Source organism: Globicephala melas, chromosome 11 (genome assembly GCF_963455315.2).
Source record: "Globicephala melas chromosome 11, mGloMel1.2, whole genome shotgun sequence".
NCBI classification, from domain to species: Eukaryota; Metazoa; Chordata; class Mammalia; order Artiodactyla; family Delphinidae; genus Globicephala; species Globicephala melas.
Window position 1 is genome coordinate 80780807 of NC_083324.2, and position 20046 is coordinate 80800852.

At 40.0% G+C, this 20046-nt stretch overlaps 1 protein-coding gene and 1 pseudogene across 1 annotated transcript; both read left to right on the forward strand.

Moving 5' to 3' along the window:
• Positions 1-1193: 1193 nt before the first annotated feature.
• On the forward strand, positions 1194-11693 carry LOC138842903 (zinc finger and SCAN domain-containing protein 31-like; annotated as a pseudogene).
• A 6459-nt stretch (positions 11694-18152) lies between these two features.
• LOC115848779 (zinc finger and SCAN domain-containing protein 23) lies at positions 18153-19983 on the forward strand. The gene is given in 16 exon segments (XM_060308203.1): positions 18153-18387; positions 18390-18453; positions 18456-18493; positions 18495-18560; positions 18562-18604; positions 18863-18969; positions 18972-19005; positions 19362-19438; positions 19440-19472; positions 19474-19713; positions 19715-19735; positions 19737-19760; positions 19763-19801; positions 19803-19859; positions 19862-19930; positions 19933-19983. Coding segments are annotated over 16 exon segments (1158 nt in total). The 5' UTR covers positions 18153-18192.
• The last annotated feature ends 63 nt before the right edge of the window (positions 19984-20046 follow it).

Genomic DNA, 20046 nt, shown 5'->3' on the forward strand with positions numbered 1-20046 from the left:
GGACTCCTGAGTGTCTGCTCAGGAGAGAGGGGTGGCTTTTTTTGGAATCTGGTGGGTCTTTGATGCATAGAAAGCAGGCACTTTTCTTTAGTCCTTGGGGTCAGAAATGTTTTCGAAATCAGATTGAGGAATTTTTTAAAAAACATGGTGCGTATATAGTATATTGAATGCATAACACCCCAGGAGCCTGGGGCAGTCCCATATTTTATTACAGAAAGTAGTATCAATATTTCTGTAACAAAATATGAATTTCACTCTAAAACTATAAATAACTTCATGTCATTTCAAGCCAAAATGAATTTATGTCACTTTGAGTATTGCCATCAAATGACTTATGAAAATACTCTTGGTTTTCAGAACTCTGGGGGATGTCAAAATTGTGGAGGAGGGACTGTGGAGCCGTTCTAGTTAATATTTTCACTGTCTTATTTCTCTAATCTTGTTTGTTTATGTATCACACAGTATTAAAGCAAACAATTCCTGAGCAAGCTGTTGAAAAAGTCTTAGAGTTAATACCTTTTGTTAGTCATTATTTTTTTCAACAGATAGTTAATTGATGATTTATATGTCCCAGACATTCTTTTGGCACTTAGAATGGTGCAGTGTACCAAACTGATAGATAAAACCCCTGTTCTTATGGCATTTATATTATTGTGGAGTAACAAACAAAAGGCAAATAAAGATATGTTGTCAGTTGGTGGTGAGTGTTACAAAGAAAGTAGAGTAAGAGGGTGGATAATGGTAGGAAAACTTTTATATACAATGAGCTAGAAATGTCTCTTTGAGAAGATGATTTTTGAGCATACTTTAAAGAAACAAGGGAATGCCCTATGCTAATATCTGGGTAAGAGCATTCCACGCAGGTGTGAAGGGCCTCAGGTAGACTGCATTTAACATGTCTAAAATAGAAAAGGGTTGGAGTAGAGTGAGTATAGGAAAAAGATTACTCTTTTCATTTCTAAAATAATCATATGAATTTCCATTACCAGGAATGTCAAATCCTCAAATCATCTACATCACTGTTAGGCAGATTTCAAAAACCTTTTCTGTTGTGTTTTTCTTCAAGTGGTATAGGCAGTGTTTAATAATAATACATGTGGATTTTTAAAAACTGATGGTACTTTCTATATTTTGCAAAGGGGAGTCTCCCTGGAGTGTGAACCTATCTGCAGGGACCCCTCTCCTGAGAGAAAATGACTACAGATCTTATTATTCAGAATGAAAAAAACCCAGGAGGAACCTGTAATAGTAAAGGGGGAGGAAGAGACTTTTTTGTACAAGAAACTGACTTGCAGCAGCATAGCCAGTCCAGCCAGGAAGTCTTCTGCCAACACTTTAGACGGTTCTGCTACCAGGAGACACTTGGACCCAGGAAGGCTCTGAGCCAACTCCAGGAACTTTGCTGTCAGTGGTTGAGCCCAGAGAATCATAAAAAGGAGCAGATCCTGCAGTTACTGGTGTTGGAGCTGTTCGTGGCCATCCTGCCTGAGGAGCTCCAGGCTTGGGTGCGGGAGCATCATCCATTGAATGGAGATGAGGCTGTGTCTTTGCTGGGAGATTTGGAGAGAGAACTTGATGGTCCAGAATTTCGGGTGGGAAGAGGAAGCATGTTCTGCTGTGGCAATCAGACCATTAAATTAACCACATTTAATAGTTTGGTCAATAGGAAAGCAGTGAGGGTAACTGAGCTTTTGTCCCTGTCAGGAGTCATTGCTTCTGTCAGTTCATTTTTCTGTCTCATCTCTCCTGCTAAGCCCATTCAGTCTTTTTTCCTAATCCTGTTTCCATGGGAGTTGTTTCCTAAGGTTTTAACTCTGGTTTTCACAGTAATTTCTTCCTAAGCCCAATGGTCCCTGATTGTCTCCAGGGCACATCTCAAGCAGGTGGACAGGAAATGCTCTGGCAGGAGGTGATATCTCTGGTTGCTGCACAGCAGTCACCAAGTTGTCAGCTCTGGCACGTGGAGACCCTGCTCAAGCACGACTCTATATTCACAAAATATAGAAAGTATTAAGATGAAAACCCCATTTCCTATGAGAGAGGTGAGGAGGAGAGGGAGAAATGTATCTGGGAAGGTGGGTTAGGGTAGCAGGCACCTACCTGGCCAACCAAAGCCATCCTTTACAACTTAATCAATAGTGTTTCTAACCCTAACTCTCACCTGAAATCCTCCCTGGCTCATATACTCTCTCTTTACAAAGTACAACCTTTATTCTTGGTCTTTTAAGCAAAAGATTTTTATTTTGTTTTCATATGCCATGTTGGTTTTCATTAAAGCATTAAACTATTACATCATTCTGTTGCTTTTTATACCACCTCTGTTTTACAGTCTCCTTTACGATGACCTTCTAAATGTCCTATCCTACCCTGTATCTGTAAGTTTTCTATACCCATCGGTGATAAAGTCTTCTTTTAAGCCTTTCACTTTGACTACATTTCTCCTGTCCTCTTCCACATTAAATTCTCTTGTCTTTTCATGTCAGTAGCTTCCCCTACATGTCACTCCAGTCTAGGTTTGTTACACGTTTTCCTTTCCACATTCTCTACATGCTAAATGTGCTTTCCGTTTACTAAGCATCTCCCTTTTTACATCCTGATCCCCTTTAGAATCTGTCTCCAGAAAAATAGCAATAAAGTGACCAGAAGAGTCAAGAAATCAGTCCTTTTCCAGTATTTCCTTTGAGTTCAAGTGGAATCTCCATTTTAATGAGCTCGATGGGACATTTAATTTATTTCCTTCAGGCCAAATTTCACTAAAAATGTGTATTTTAGTGTGTTCATAAAGCAATACTGATGTTAGTTTGTTTGAAGGAATTATTGGTTTACACTGAATCTTCAAGCAATGTTCTATGTGGGGGAGGATTAAGACAAAGGGTTTTCTCTCCAAGCAATAGAGGAAATACACTTTTGCCTTTCTGCTATACAGTGGGCCCTTTGTATCTGTGGGTTGCACATCCTCCTATTCAACCAAGCGTGGATCGAAAATATTCAGAAAAAAAAATTCCAGAACATTCCAAAAAGTAAAGCTTGAATTTGCAGCACACTGGCAACTATTTCCATAGCATTTACATTGTATTAGGTATTATAAGTAATCTGGAGATGATTTAAAGTATATGGGAGGATGTACATAGGTTATATGCAAATACTATGCTATTTTATATAAGGGATTTAAGCATCTTCAGATTTTGGTGTGGAGGCATGGGTCGTGGAACCAATCCCCTGCAGATACCAATGGACAACTGTACTTGTATTTGAATGCAATTTAAAGTACTCTTTACACACTTAGACTTTAACAAATTAGTGCCCCTTTTTGGTGTTAAAGATTATTCTCAGTCCTACCTTAGTAATTATTACATAGGTTATTTATGCCTAGGATATGTCTATTTCAACTTTCCTTTCTAGCATTTTCCTTAATTGAACATAAGAGCTATTTATTAATTGTTGGGGGAGCATGACTAGAAAAGAGATAAATGATCCCTTGGGAGTTTAATATTTCATCAGTTCAAAAAGGTGACATTTCTATTGTTTACTTTTACATATGTTTAAAATCTTCCATAATAAAAAGCTTAAAAAGAAAGTGACATTTAAATGATCCATTTCCTATTTCTGAAAGTGAGACCAAACCTTAGACTGGGAAGTTGACTGCAAAGCAGGAAGTGTCCAAAGGAATGGAATCACAGAAGATGATACTCAACAGAATCTTCAGAGTCAGGAACATTTTCTTGGGGGCTTATTTTGGAGACCTTTGAGAATGCAAGGACAGGTTTGGAGGGCATAAAGGAAACGCAAAGGAAGGGAAAGAACACAAATGTGATCAGTGTGGGAAAAGCTTCATGCACGTCATGAATCTTATTGGACATCAGAGAATCACGGGAAAAACCCTTTCAGTGTAAAGAATGTGGAAGAGCCTTCAGTCAAAATACAACCCTTTTAAATCACCTCATAATTCACTCTGGCAAAAAACCTTATCAGTGTAATCATTGTGGCAAAAGTTTTAGTTAAGGCTCAGTCCTTATTAAACATCAAAGAAGTCACACTGGGGAGGGGCCTTATGAGTGCAATGAATGTGGCAAAACCTTCAGTAACAGCACAGGACTTAGCATCAGAGGTACCATACCTTAATGAAATATTACCAGTGCAATGACTGTGGGAAGGCTTTCAGAGAAAGTTCAAACCTTACTAAACATCAGCAAATTCATACAGGAGAAAAGCCCTACGAATGTGATGAATGTGGAAAAGCCTTCAGTGGAAGTTCTGACCTTACTAGACATCACAGAATTCACACTGGGGAGAAACCCTAAGAATGTGACAAGTGTGGGAAGGCCTTCCGACTGAGCTTACATCTTACTGAACACCAGAGAATCCACAACAAAGAAAAACCCTATGTGTAGTAAGTATGGAAGAGCCTTTAAACAGAGATCAGGTCTTTTTCAACATAAAAAAAAAAGCACAACTAATCAAAATCACTTTGGGAATTCCCTGGTGATCTGGTGGTTAGGACTCTGAGCTCTCATTGCTGAGGGCTCAGGTTCGATTCCTGGTCAGGGAACTAAAATCCCGCAAGTGGCGTGGCAAAAAAAATCACATTGCTTTAATTACTGTAGTAAGAATGTTAAGCAGCATTTGTTTCTCGTAGAATTCAGAGAAGCTACATGAGCACTCTCCATATCTGTCACTGTCTCAATTTCTCTGACATCAAAGTATCTACAGACTAGATTCTCTCTCAGAGTGAGCTAAGCCAGAGTTTCTATTTCTAGGCCTCAAGGCTGACTAATTTAAAATGTAAAGCTTCAGAATAGCCTGTTTCATCCTATCCACAATGAAATTTAGAGAAAAATGCACACCCATAACCCAGAGTTGAAAGTACCACAACATTTCTCAAGTGAGTAGTTAAAGGTTTAGGCATTGCTTTTCTTCCTCACTTTTTCTTCCTTTGCTTTATGTGTGGTGATCAAGACCTTAGTAACTTGTTAGATGTTGCTTTAAAAGGGGGTTGACATGGGGTGAGGAAAGATACTAGGTTCTAGTATCCACTACGCCACTGTGATGTTAGGCGAGTCGCCCACACATTCTAGGCCTTAGATTCCTCATCTGTGAATTATGGGACTAGAATATATATTCTCTCAAAGATCCCTTGAACCTCTACAATTGATTTTTGTGAATGCCTTCAAGCTTCTGTATTTAATTCCTCAACCTGACATTCAAGAGGCTCCTCTACAAATTAGTCCCAGTAAGAAATGTTATTTTCTTCACTATCCTACAAGAGCTCTCTTCTCTTACTGTATTGGTCTCACTTTCCCCAGCTCCCCCCAGTACACTCCAGCTTCCATGTCTTTGTCTTCCATTCTAACCCCCTTCATGCCCTGAATGCCCTCTTTATCTTTGTTGTTTCTCCAATTAAATTTGATGTATGTCTTACTGTAACTCCACTTAGAATAAACAAGTTTTCTGAGCACTGAACCTCCCAGAGGCTGTATGCAGTACTCCTAAGGTGTCACTTAAAAATGGGCTTGGGTTAAATAGTATTGACCCTCTTGAGAATCTCTCTTCCCTTTTTCTCAGACCACTTATAATACCATAGACATCATTTCTTTCTAATTCTCTGCCTTCCCTTCAAACTTGCGTTTCCTAAGTATCATTGTTTCAGAGGAGGAAGCAGAGATAGTGGGTTCAATCAGAGATGATGGCATCACTTTTAAGGGAAAAAAAAAGGAAAAGAAAACCCTAGATAGGGAGTCAAAGTACAGACACCTATATCAGAATTTATGATCAGCTACTGGTAATAAAGATTTGAAAAATACACAAACTGTATTCTTCTCGAGTAAAAGAAGTCTAAAGGTAGATAGTTTAGGGTTGTTGCTTTTACTCCATGGAATCATCAGGGATCCAGGTCCCTTCCAGTTTTCACCATCCTCTGCATGGCTGCTGAAGCACCAGCCATCAATTCTACATTCCAGTCAGCAGGAAGGGCCAAAAGGGACTCCCAAATCAGTCAGCATCTTTCACGGAGCCTTCTCAGGACAGTATATTTCTTCTTATATTGAATTAGCCAGAATTTAGTCACATGACCACAACTCAGCTTCAAGGGTAGCCGAGAAATGTAATCTTTATTCCAGGTGCCAAAGGACACAAATAAAAAATTAGATTTCTGGGGCTTCCCTGGTGGCGCAGTGGATGAGAGTCCGCCTGCCGATGCAGGGGACACGGGTTCGTGCCCTGGTCCGGGAGGATCCTACGTGCCACGGAGCGGCTGGGCCCGTGAGCCATGGCCGCTGAGCCTGCGCATCCAGAGCCTGTGCTCCACAACGGGAGAGGCCACAACAGTGAGAGGCCCGAGTATCGCAAAAAAAAAAAAAAGAAGATTTCTGTTATCTAATAAAAAGGAGCTACTTATTTAGTAGTCAATCAACAGCCTGCCACAGTCCCAAATAAAGTGATGGCATTTTGAGTTCTAAAGTGCAGATACTAACTCTTGTGTGTGTGTGTGTGTGTGTGTGTGTGTGCTGTCAGCGACCATCTACTTTTACTTACAGCAGCTCTGGTCATGGATTATTTGTGAAGGGTTTTTCTTTTTTTTTTTTTAACTTTATCTTTTTATTTTATTTTTGAAGTATCCTTTTTTTTGAATTTTATTTTATTTTATTTTCATACAGCAGGTTCTTATTTGTTATCTATTTTATACATACTAGTGTATATATGTCAATCCCAATCTCCCAATTCATCCCACCACCACCCCTGACCCCGCTTTTCCTCCTTGGTGTCCATACGTTTGCTCTCTACATCTGCGTCTCTAAACCGGTTCATCTGTACCATTTTTCTAGATTCCACATATATGCATTGATATAGAATATTTGTTTTTCTCTTTCTGACTTACTTGACTCTGTATGACAGTCTCTAGGTCCATCCACGTCTCTACAAGTGACCCAATTTTGTTCCTTTTTATGGCTGAGTAATATTCCATTGTATATATGTACCACATCTTCTTTATCCATTCCTCTGTTGGTGGGTATTTAGGTTGCTTCCATGACCTGGCTATTGTAAATACTGCTGCAATGAATACTGGGGTGCATGTGTCTTTTTGAATTATGGTTTTCTCTGGATATATGCCCAGTAGTGGGATTGCTGGGTCATAAGGTAGTTCTATTTTTAGTTTTTTAAGGAAACTCCATACTGTTCTCCATAACGGCTGTATCAATTTACATTGCCACCAACAGTTCAAGAGGGTTCCCTTTTCTCCACACCCTCTCCAGCATTTGTTGTTTGTAGATTTTCTGATGATGCCCATTCTAACTGGTGTGAGGTGATATCTCACTGTAGTTTTGATTTGCATTTCTCTAATAATTAGTGATTTGAGCAGCTTTTCATGTGCTTCTTGGCCACCTGTATGTCTTCTTTGGTGAAATGTCTATTTAGGTCTTCTGCCCATTTTTTGTATTGGGCTGTTTGTTTTTTTAATATTGAGCTGCATGAGCTGTTTATATATTTTGGAGATTAATCCTTGGTCCATTGTTTCATTTGCAAATATTTTCTCCCATTCTGAGGGTTGTATTTTTGTCTTGTTTATAGTTTCTTTTGCTGTGCAAAAGCTTTTAAGTTTCATTAGGTCTCATTTGTTTATTTTTGTTTTTATTTCCATTACTCTAGAAGGTGGGTCAAAAAAGGTCTTTTGATTTATGTCAAAGAGTGTTCTTCCTATGTTTTCCTCTAAGAATTTTATAGTGTCCAGTCTTACATTTAGGTCTTTAATCCATTTTGAGTTTATTTTTGTGTATGGTGTTAGGAAGTGTTCTAATTTCATTCTTTTACATGTAGCTGTCCAGTTTTCCCAGCACCACTGATTGAAGAGACTGTCTTTTCTCCATTGTATATCCTTGCCTCCTTTGTCATAGATTAGTTGACCATAGGTGTGTGGGTTTACATCTGGGCTTTCTGTCCTGTTCCATTGATCTATATTTCTGTTTTTGTGCCAGTACCCTATTGTCTTGATTACTGTAGCTTTGTAGTATAGTCTGAAGTCAGGGAGTCTGATTCCTCCAGCTCCAGTTTTTTCCCCTCAAGACTGCTTTGGCTATTCAGAGTCTTCTGTGTCTCCATACAAATTTTAAGATTTTTTGTTCTAGTTCTGTAAAAAAATGCCATTGGTAATTTGATAGGGATTGCATTGATTCTCTAGATTGCTTTGGGTAGTATAGTCATTTTCACAATATTGATTCTTCCAATCTGAGAACGTGGTGTATCTCTCCATCTGTTTGTGTCATCTTTGATTTCTTTCATCAGTGTCTTATAGTTTTCTGAGTACAGGTCTTTTATCTCTTTAGGTAGGTTTATTCCTAGGTATTTTATTCTTTTTGTTGCAATGGTGAATGGGATTGTTTCCTTAATTTCTCTTTCTGGTATTTCATTGTTAGTGTATAGGAATGCAAGATATTTCTGTGCATTAATTTTGTATCCTGCAACTTTACCAAATTCATTGATTAGCTCTAGTAGTTTTCTGGTGGCATCTTTAGGATTCTCTGTGTATAGTATCATGTCATCTGTAAACAGTGACAGTTTTACTTCTTCTTTTCCAATTTGTATTCCTTTTATTTCTTTTTCTTCTCTGATTGCCATGGCTAGGACTTCCAAAACTATGCTGAATCATAGTGGTGAGAGTGGACATCCTTCTCTTGTTCCTGATCTTAGAGGAAATGCTTTCAGTTTTTCACCATTGAGAATGATGTTTGCTGTGGGTTTGTCGTTTATGGCCTTTATTATGTTGAGGTAGGTTCCCTCTATGCCCACTTTCTGGAGGGTATTTATCATAGATGGGTGTTGAATTTTGTCAAAAGCTTTTTCTGCATCTATTGAGATGATCATATGGTTTTTATTCTTCAGTTTGTTAATATGGTATATCACATTGATTGATTTGCATATATTGAAGAATCCTTGCATCCCTGGGATAAATCCTACTTGATCATGGTGTATGATCCTTTTAATGTGCTGTTGGATTCTGTTTGCTAGTAGTTTTTGAGGATTTTTGCATCTTTATTCATCAGTGATATTGGTCTCTAATTTTCTTTTTTTGTAGTATCTCTGTCTGGTTTTGGTATCAGGGTGATGGTGGCCTCATAGAATGAGCTTGGGAGTGTTTCTTCCTCTGCAATTTTTGGAAGCGTTTGAGAAGGATGGGTGTTAGTTCTTATCTAAATGTTTGATAGAATTCACCTGTGAAGCCATCTGGTCCTGGACTTTTGTTTGTTGGAAGATTTTTAATCACAGTTTCAATTTCAGTGCTTGTGATTCGTCTGTTTATATTTTCTACTTCTTTCTGGTTCAGTCTTGGACGTTTGTATCTTTCTAAGAATTTGGCCATTTCTTCCAGGTTGTCCATTTTATTGCCATAGAGTTGCTTGTAGTAGTCTCTTATGATGCTTTGTATTTCTGCAGTGTCCGTTGTAACTTCTCCTTTTTCATTTCTAATTTTATTGATTTGAGTCCTCTCCCTCTTTTTCTTGATGAGTCTGGCTAAAGGTTTATCAATTTTGTTTATCTTCTCAAAGAACCAGCTTTTAGTTTTATTGATCTTTGCTATTGTTTTCTTTGTTTCTATTTCATTTATTTCTGCTCTGATCTTATCTTATTCTTAATAGAATTTTGGGTTGTTTCCAGTTTAGAGCTATAAAAAATGCTGCTAAAGTGTGTCTTTAGATGTAAATATGTATGCATTTCTGGCAGCAATATAACTAGAAGTGAAACTCTTGGGTCATAGAATATGCATATGTTCAACTTCAGCAGATATACCAAAGAATTTCCCAAAAATGTTGTTGCCAATTTACACTCTCATCAACAGTGTATGAAAATTTCCATTGCTCCATAATCCTTGCCAACACTTCACACTGTGAATTCATTTTTAACAGGGATTTCAGCTTTCAGTTTGCGGTTTCTTAACAAATACCTAATGACCTATCATATTGGCAACATTCAAAAGCCTGAAAACATACAGTTGGGGAGGCAGTGTGAAAACAGGCACTATCTCGCATTGCTGTTGAAAGTGCAAAATGATACAACCCTTACAAAGACACTTCTCTCCTCTCCTCTCTTCATTGTTCATTGCAGCATTATTTGTTAAAGCCAAATATTGGAAACAATCCAAATACCCATCCCTAAGAGACTGGTTGAAAAAATAATGGTACATCTACACAATGGAGTACTATACCACTGTAAAGAGAAAAAGAGGAATATTTCTATGAACAGATTTAGAATAATTTCCATGTTATTCTATTAAGTTATAAAGCAAGATGCAAAACAGTGTGTATAATATAATTTACAGTGGTAAAAGGGTAAACGGATATTTTTGTAAAAGAAAGGAAGGAAGGGAAGGGATGAGAGAAGGAAGTAGGAAGGAAAGGATAAATTTAAAACTAATGAAAATGGAACAAGAGTATATATAAGATAAAGGACTTAGGGATGGAAGCAAAACTCTGAATATATCTTTTTATATAATTCTGATTTTGAACTGTTTTGCATGTTCAGAAAGGAAATGAAAAAGATGAAAGGAAAGCAAATCTTGAAATTAAAACAGAAGCAAATGACTAACTGTATATCAAGTTTATAACATAACTACACAGAGAAAAGAATTCAAATAAGGTATGTATATGTACTCTGAACTATACTCCCTTAATGGGATACAATTCAAGAACAAATAAAGCAAGCAAAGAAATTTTGAACTGTACATAGTAGGTGTGTTGTTGCTAGTGATGTTGATATTTTAATTTTGAAAATTAAAAAAAAAAAGATTGTAAGAGCAAATTGAGTGAATATATTGATGCTGCTGGGAGCCAGGGTGTTCACTGTGGAAGAAAGGAAAATCAAATGTGCAATGGTGAAAATGAAAAAAAAAAAATCTGTGAAGTTGTATTTGAATTGGAAATATCTTATAAAATCCCTATCATATGTATATTTTATTCCAGCTCTAAGGTCCACTGATAGGGCCTAGAAGCAATGACCTATCCCAGTAACAATGAGCTTATCTATTTTTCAAAATCTAGATCCTGGTCTCTGTATATTATTCACCATTAAAAGGAACCATGGCTTCATGGAGCAATGGTGGATTCCAGGTCTAAGGCAGAAAAAGTGTAAAATGAGCCTGGAATATCTCGTGCGAGAAAGTAAAGTGCACAAAAACTTTCTTTGCAGGAAACTTTCTTTGCAACTGATAAATGTAGAAGGAATGTGCCTTAGGTTCCTCATCTGCTAAATGGGGATAATTATACCGAACTCACATGACTGTTAATGTAGAGTGAGTTAGCATGTGTAGATGAGTTAGTATGCGTAAAACATTATATTAGCTGTTATTACTGTATATTAACCCCCTAGGAAGAGACTATGACACTTAGCGCCTCACTACGCCTGGAAGGGGATTCAGCGTGGCGACCACAGAGGTGTGAAAACCTCCGGGCTTACTAGAAGGAACGCGGCCTGAACCGCTGTTCCCCCGAAGAGAGGCGGTGTGACGCACTTCCGGCCTTTGTAGTCTATCATTATCCGGGCTGCGGTTGTCAAGGATTCAGAGGTGGTGCCACGGCTACCCGGTGAGCTTCGGAGTCCGGCTGCTGCAGGGCCTTCGGGAGGTCCGTGCTGTGCGCTGCGACTCTGGACTGGGCGTGGGGAGGAGGCAGCGGGTCATCTTGGCCAGAGCTTGGCCGGACAGTTGAGGGGCAGAGGAGGCTGCCCCTGAAACTAGAAGGGCCCCGTTAACCCAGTCAGCGTCCTTGCCCCCACCCCCATCCCCTTCGTCTGTTCCTGAGCCCTTCAACCACTCCGTCCTAAACCCCGTGCCCCTCGGAACTCTCCTTCCCTGCATCTAAGGGTAAGGGTAGATTCGGATATCCAGGATGGTTTCTATTTTCCCATCTACCATTCTCGGCTGGGGGCTTATTTTAAACAACGAGCAAGGATAGTTTTATAACATGCCACAGGCACTCTTAGTCTGATTCACTCAAGAGTGTACAGGCTCTTGCCACCTGTTGATTTAAAAAAAACACGAATATTTAAATAGCACTTATGTGTCAGCCAGCACTGTTCAAAGCACTTTCCAAATATTAACTTATTTGTTTTTCATAACTCTATGAGGTAGGCACTGGTAGACCCTTTATTTAAGGTCCAGGAAGAAAATGAGATTAAGTAACTCACCCCAGTTGATACAGCTGGTAAGGGGTGTAGTCAGGATTCAAATCCAGGGAGTCTGGCTTCAGAGTCTATTTTCTTAAACCCTTTGCTATGCTGACTCTCTCTTTTTCTCTGTATTAGCTTTACAGTCACAACCCAGGAAGTGAGTTCCCTTATTTGAATCTGGTCCTACCCCTTTTCTACCTTAGTAATCCTGAACTTCTAGTTAGGATTTAAGATTAGAGAGAGGTATATACCTGAAGACATGTAAGTCTGTCAGAGTGTGTCTGCAAACCTGATGAAACAGCCATTTCTTTTGTGTGTGTACATGTGTTTCCCCACCCACTCACTGGTGTGGTGCTTTGAGCAATAGAAAAGATGAGTCTTGGCCCTAAAGGTAGGTAGCAGCTGTTGATCAAGCCACCCTTGTACCAAAAATTGTACATTAAATTGTACATTATCTCATTAAAAGGTGGTTAATTGGCATGTTTCATATGTGCTGTGCCCTTTGTGCAAAACCACCTTATAAGCATTATTTAATTCTCTCAAAGACTTCGCAAGGTAGTTGTTCTCATTGCGTACATGAGGAGATTGAGGCTCAGAAAAATCAATCAGGTAACTTGCCCAAGATCACACTGTTAGTAAGTCAGAATTCACAACCAGATCTGCCTATCTATGTTCTCTGCTGCCTCATACTATCTTCTACTTAGCTTAGTTAATAGGAAAAATATGAGCTACGTCGTGTGTGTGTGTGTGTGTGTGTGTGTGTGAGTGATTGCAGATACATAGAAAGGATACATTCCAATTTTTAACAGTGTCTGTTTCTCAGGAGTAGAACTTGGTGAAGGAATTCTAAATTCTGTACTTTTGGGGTTTTTTTGTTTGTTTTAATAAGAGTAGACTGGGATGGATGAGGAAGACATCAGGGAGGATGTGAGATTTTAATCAAACTGCAGAGATCGGGTAGGGTTTGAATAATGCAGAAGGCAAGACCAGTGACATGGAACAGGGACGAGAAAAGCCTGGTTAAAGAAACGCCTAAGTAGAGCTGGCAGTTTCTGCATGTGGAATATAGGAAAACAAGAGTGGGGCCAGACAGTGGAAGCTAGGAGTGTAATTGGTCTTTAGCCAGGCTTGAGAGTTTGGGATAGGTAGTGAGGAGCCACAGATGGTGACATCAGAAGTGAGGGTAGGGGGATGTATTACGATGAAGGCACCTTTGCATTGCGTGCTGCTTTGTCTTCACTACATGCATATCCTTGGTAAAGAGCATTGCTCCACAGGAATGATGTAGATTTAAGGGTGTTGAGCTTGCCAAGGCTCTAGGAGACACCAGCTTTAAAATGCAGGTGTATTTTTTAAGGTAGGGGAGATTATTATGTTAATTATATACCTGGCATATACAATGGGGTGGTGATCCTGGATGGGAGATTAGTAGCTGTATGCTTGTGACCAGGAGGGCAGGGTTATTAAAAAAAAACTTGGGAAGCCTTTCAGAGAGTGGCTTCAAAGAACTAAGATATGCTGCTGTGAAGACCTGGGTATTCAGGCCACCAGATAAAAGCAAATTCAGGGGAGGGAAAGCAAAAGGGAACCTAGGATATACAGAGAATGGAGGGAAATTGATCTTAGTGAAACTGAGTAAAGATTTGAAACACCATATACCAGAAACGATTTTCTATTGGCAGAGCTCAAAGCTTTAGCTGCATTGTCTGTGAATAGAAAAACTTTGACTTGAAACCAAGGTTGTTAGGCAGCAGATAGGAAGAAGACATTTTTCAGGGGCCTGGAAGGTTGAGAAAACAAGTGGTTGTTTAATTCTTTGAACCCATGCTGGGTTAACCGAGTAATGTGAGAGCACATATTCTTAATTTACCTATTTGATATTTGTACCCCCCAAATTTCTCACCCTAGAACAAGCTCAGCAGACCATGGTTCATGCTACCATCATATCTCCCCTAGGTTATTACCGTAGCTTCTCTTCTTGCATCTGCTTTTCCCAGTGGTCTATTGTCACAGCAGCCAGTTATGTTTTTATATTAAAATTGAATAAAATTTTATCACCCCTCTGCTCAAAACCTCCTCCTCATCTCTTAGAGTATGAGGCAGAGCCCTTATGATGGCTTTTCATGGTCTGTTCCTAACTTGACTTCATCTGTTCCTGTCCTGTTTGCTTCCTCTATTCTAGCCACATTGGTCAACTTACTGTCCCTTGAAAAATGCAGGCATGCTTCTACCTCCAAGAACTCAGTGTTCCCTTTGCATGGAACAGTCTTTCTCCAGATAGTCATGTGACTTGCTTCTCACTTCCTTCAGGTCTCTGCTCAAATAACGGTTTGTCAACAAGGCTTTCCTTGACTACCCCACATAAAATAGAGACCTTTCTTCTCCCTTACTGCCTATCTCCTTTATCTTTATTTTTCTATATAGCATTTATCACTACTTGACATATAATTATTGTCTGTTTCCTATGGCCCCCTTTCCTCATCCTGTCCCCTTCTTACCCCCACATAGAGGAGAGAGAGTGGTGTAGTGATTGAGACTATAAATTCTAGAGTTAGCTTTGCTGGGTTTGAATTGCAGCCTCACCACTTACTACCTGTGAAGCACTGCATGAATGACTTAAACTCTTTGTGCCTCAGTTTTCTCATCTGCAATATGGGGGTAATAATAGTACCTTACTCATAGTTGCTTTGAGGATTAATTGAGTTAATATATGTAAAGCGTCCAAAACAGTGTCTGGTAAATTAAAAGCACTATAAATGTCAGCTATTATTATATTGCTATAAAAATGTAAATTCTTTGAGATGAGAAAATTTTTTTGTTTGTAGCCTAGAACAGTACCTGGAATGTGGTAGGCTCTGAGTAAATATTTGCTCAATGAATGAGTGGAATATGAAAAGTTCTGACAGAAAAAGATAATGTGGTGGTCAGAGTGGTGGTGAGTTGGGGGAAAACATGAACTCAGGGATCCTATCTTTTGAGTAAAAACCCTCTCCATTCTTCCTAGGGTGGTCTGTAGAAGTCAAGCAAGCCAAAGATGTTAGAAATTTGTGAGAGGATAATGTTCACAGGTTATCCAGAAGGATGCTGTCCCACACCAATGTGGGTTTTTTTGTCTTTGATAATTACAACCAATAATGTCAATATGAATTTAACTTTTCTTCTAGTTGTAATATGATCAGTGTTCACTTATAATTTAAATAATCTACCCTTGGTTTTTTAAATTTTGCGATGTATGCCAATACTTAAGAATAGTGTAGGGTTATTTTTACAGTGAATTACAATAATTTTACTTAAAATTAAGACAAAAACATTTTAAAACTATAGGTCATGATCCCTTTGTGGGTCGTGAAATCTATGTAGTGGGCTATGACCAGGGTTTTTTGTTTTTTCATTTTATGAAATAGGATTTAAAAAATAAGAGTATATATCACATAATGTAAGGGTACCTAGTATTTTGTAAAAAAAATTATTTGTATATGTGTATCTCACACATGCACAAACGTATTCATAAGCACATGTATGTGTGTTCTGGTCACAATATACAATGTTTCTTACTGAGGGTCCTGGTCAAATAAGTTTGAACGCCTCTGCCCAAAAATGGTGCTTGGCAGCTCATGCAGCTCAATAGCAAAGAAACAAACGACCCAATCCAAAAATGGGCAGAAGACCTAAACAGACATTTCTCCAAAGAAGACATACAGATTGCCAACAAACACATGAAAGGATGCTCAATATCACTAATCATTAGAGAAATGCAAATCAAAACTACAGTGAGGGGGCTTCCCTGGTGGCGCAGTGGTTGGGAGTCCGCCTGCCAAAGCAGGGGACACGGGTTCGTGCCCCGGTCCGGGAGGATCCCACATGCCGCGGAGCGGCTGGGCCCGTGAGCCATGGCCACTGAGCCTGCGCGTCTGGAGCCTGTGCTCCGCAACGGGAGAGGCCACAACGGTGAGAGGCCCGCGTACCGCAAAACAACAAAAAACTACAATGAGGTATCACCTCACACCGGTCAGAATGGCCATCATCAAAAAATCTACAAACAAGAAATGCTGGAGAGGGTGTGGAGAAAAGGGAACCCTCATACACTGTTGGTGGCAATGTAAATTGATACAGCCACTATGGAGAACAGTATGGAGGTTCCTTAAAAAACTAAAAATAGAACTACCATATGACTCAGCAATCCCACTACTGGGCATACACCCTGAGAAAACCATAATTCAAAAAGAGTCATGTACCGCAATGTTCACGGCAGTGCTATTTACAATAGCCAGGATGTGGAAGCAACCTAAGTGTCCATCGACAGATGAATTGATAAAGAAGATGTGGCACATATATACAATGGAATATTACTCAGCCATAAAAAGAAACAAAGTTGAATTATTTGTAGTAGGGTGGATGGACCTAGAGTCTGTCATACAGAGTGAAGTAAGTCAGAAAGAGAAAATCATATGCTAACACATATATATGGAATCTAAAAAAAAATGGTTCTGATGAACCTAGGGTCAGAACAGGAATAACAGATGCAGACGTAGAGAATGGACTTGAGGACAAGGGGCTAAGCTGGGACGAAATGAGAGAGCAGCATTGACATATATACACTACCAAAAGTAAAATAGATAGCTAGTGGGAAGCAGCTACGTAGCACAGGGAGATCAGCTTGGTGCTTTATGACCACCTAGAGGGGTGGGATAGGGAGGGTGGGAGGGAGACGCAAGAGGGAGGGGATATGGGGATATACGTATGCATATAGCTGATTCACTTTGTTATACAGCAGAAACTAACACAACATTGTAAAACAATTATACTCCAATAAAGATGTTTAAAAATAAATAAAGTATGTACTAGAAAAAAAATGGTGCTTGGAAATCATTAGGTCACATAATTATTTTTCTTTCAGAAAATTGCCTTCATTAATTACTATCCTGATTAAGATTTAAGTGGTCATAGACGTTTGTCTCTTTATTAGCGCTTATTTTATTTTACATACGATTGCCCACTCTCCATCCTCAAGGAACTTCAAAGAGAAACAATTTCCAAGAAATTGAAGAGCAAGAAAGAGCTAAAGTTCTGTGTTTTAAAAATATTAGAACTAATATTTCCTTCATTTTAATATCTATGGACCAAGACCACTCCAGTTGACTACTTCCTGATTCTTTCACCTTAGTGTTTAGATCACTAGGATATTCATTTAATCTGTCAATAAAATTTATAAGAAAAATAACAATAGTGGTAATTTATAATACTTTCGAGTTTACCAGACTGCCAGCTTCTTTGTGCTCTTTATCTGTGATCTTATTTTATTTCTATATCAGCCTAGAAAGGTAGACAAGGTTGGCTTTAGGATCCCTATTTTACAGATTGAGTAGACTAAGGCTCAAAAGATGAAGCCCAAGACTGTGCAGGGAGTACCTGGAAGATCAGTCTCAATCCCAGATCTTCCCCACTCCAAGCACACATCTCTTTCCTCCACACCTCACCTGATGTGAAGGACTCTACTTCTCTTCCCCAAGCACATTTTTTTGCTCCTCATTGTGTCTTTTTATCTTTACTTTCCCTTCCACCTCCTTTTTCTTTCCTTTCTCTCTTTGATTCTTAGTGTCTTCTGTGACCACTTGGGCCCAAAGTGTTTGTTTACCCCCATTCAACTAAAAACTGACTATGAGTCCAGTATCTTGGCATTCAAATGGAAACCCAGTACATCCAAGCTGATTTATTTGAGCTGATTCATTCAGGATGATCAAAATGGTCCCTTCCTTCAATAAAACTCGGGGGGGGGGGTGCTGTTTTGGTTTTGTTTGCCTTCCTATATTCATCAGTATTTGAATAGTCCTTATTAATTAAGCATTTATATTCTTCATTAGACAAAGTTACTGATTTTAGTATAAATACTCCCAGTGCCTACCAGCAGACAAGATTTTCTACATTTTAATACTTTTTTTTCCTGCAAATTATTTTTAGATTTTGGGATTTCCCAGAAGAAAAGATCCAAGGGCGGGAATTATCAAGAATAGATTCATTTTCTGAATAGTTAAACCTCAAATGACCACAGCCTTGGCCCTTCAGACTCCAGAGATGCAGGAGGGACTTATAGCAGTGAAGGTAAAAGAGAAGAGGGGAGACCATGCTTATGGGCAAGAATCTGGCCTGTCAAGAGATAACCCTCACACCAGAGAGATCTTTCGTAGACGCTTCAGGCAATTCTGCTACCAGGAGACACCTGGGCCCCGACGAGGCTCCTTCGAAGACTCCGGGAACTCTGCCATCAGTGGCTGAGACCAGAGATGCACACCAAGGAGCAGATCCTGAGCTGCTGGTGCTGGAGCAGTTCCTGACCATCCTGCACCGAGGAGCTCCAGGCCTGGATGAGAAAGCACCGCCCAGTGAGTGGAGAGGAGGCGGTAACTGTGCCTGGAGGATTTGGAGAGAGAGCTGGATGAACCAGGAGAGCAGGGTGGGGAAGATGGGAGAACAGGGGTTTGTACTTGTATGATCAAGCATGGGGTTTCAGTGCAGTAGGAGGAGGCAGGAGGAGAAAGATGGATTTCTTTATGCCTAACTTGATCTGTAATAGGCTCTTAATCTCTCTGCCTTTTTTTCTTTGCCAGTTTGTTGAGCCTTCTTTTCCTATCCACTGGTCTTGAGAAGGGCCTTGCAATGTCCTTCTCTGATATTTCGTTCCTAACTGTCCTTGATTTTTACCAGGTCCCAGTCCATGATCATGAACAGGAAGAACTTGTGAAGGAGAAAGCAATTCTAGGAGCAGCCCAGGAGTCGTCTGGTGGCCAGCTCCCAACCTTGGAAGAGCAGCCTCAGTGGGAACCTTGCAAGGCATGTGCCCGGTTCAGGAGATTGGTCGAGGATTAGAATTTCCTCAGGAAGCCTAACTCATTCCCTGAATGGTCATTGAATCAGCACATTTACTTAGTGTCTGCTGTGTGCCAGGCACTGAGCTGGGTACGGGGGAAGCAGTGATGAGGAAGGTACGATGTGGTTCCTGCCCTCAGGAAGTTTACAGTCTGTGTGGGAGACGCAGACAGTAAGCAAGCGGTTACAATACACGGCATCTTCTCCTGAAGTCCTGGTATAATTGTTGAGAGTCGGAAAAGTAAACAGAAATGTGTTGCTTGTCGCTTTCCACCCACTCTCCTGACCAGTTTTTTTCTTTCTTCTTTGGAAACATAACATTCATGCCATCCAATACTATTCAGATGATGAGGCTGTGACTTGGAATGTGGAGTTAGCCCCCCAGAGGAGGGATCTGTCTAAAGAAACGAAATCTCATGTGGGAAGTACCTGAAAAATTGAATGGTAATATCATTCCCAGTGCATGAGTGTGGAGAGACCTGTGACCACGAAGGCAGATGGGAAAGGCAACGGGTAAGCTCTTCAGTGGAGAGACCCTATATCTGTGGTGAATGTGGGAAAAGCTTCACCCAGAATTCCATCCTCATCGAGCACCAGAGAACACACACGGGCGAGAAGCCCTATGAGTGGTGATGAATGTGGGGGCGGGCCTTCAGCCAGCGGTCAGGCCTCTTCCAGCACCAGAGGCTCCACACTGGGCGAGAAGCGCTACCAGTGCCAGCGTTTGTGGTAAAGCCTTCAGCCCAGACACGCTGGGCTTTTCCATCACCTCAGGATCCACACGGGGGGAGAAACCTTACCAGTGCAGTCAGTGCAGTAAGAGCTTTAGTCGACGTTCTGTCCGTCATTAAGCATCAAGAGAATTCACTCTGGAGAAAGACCTTATGAATGTGAGGAATGTGGCAAGAACTTCAGGTTACCCGCTGCAACCTTGTCCAGCATCGGAAAGTCCACCCTGTGGCCTGAATCCAGCTAGCTCATTGGAACAGGTAGGGCAAAATTTCATGATGTCAGACCACTAGGCATGGT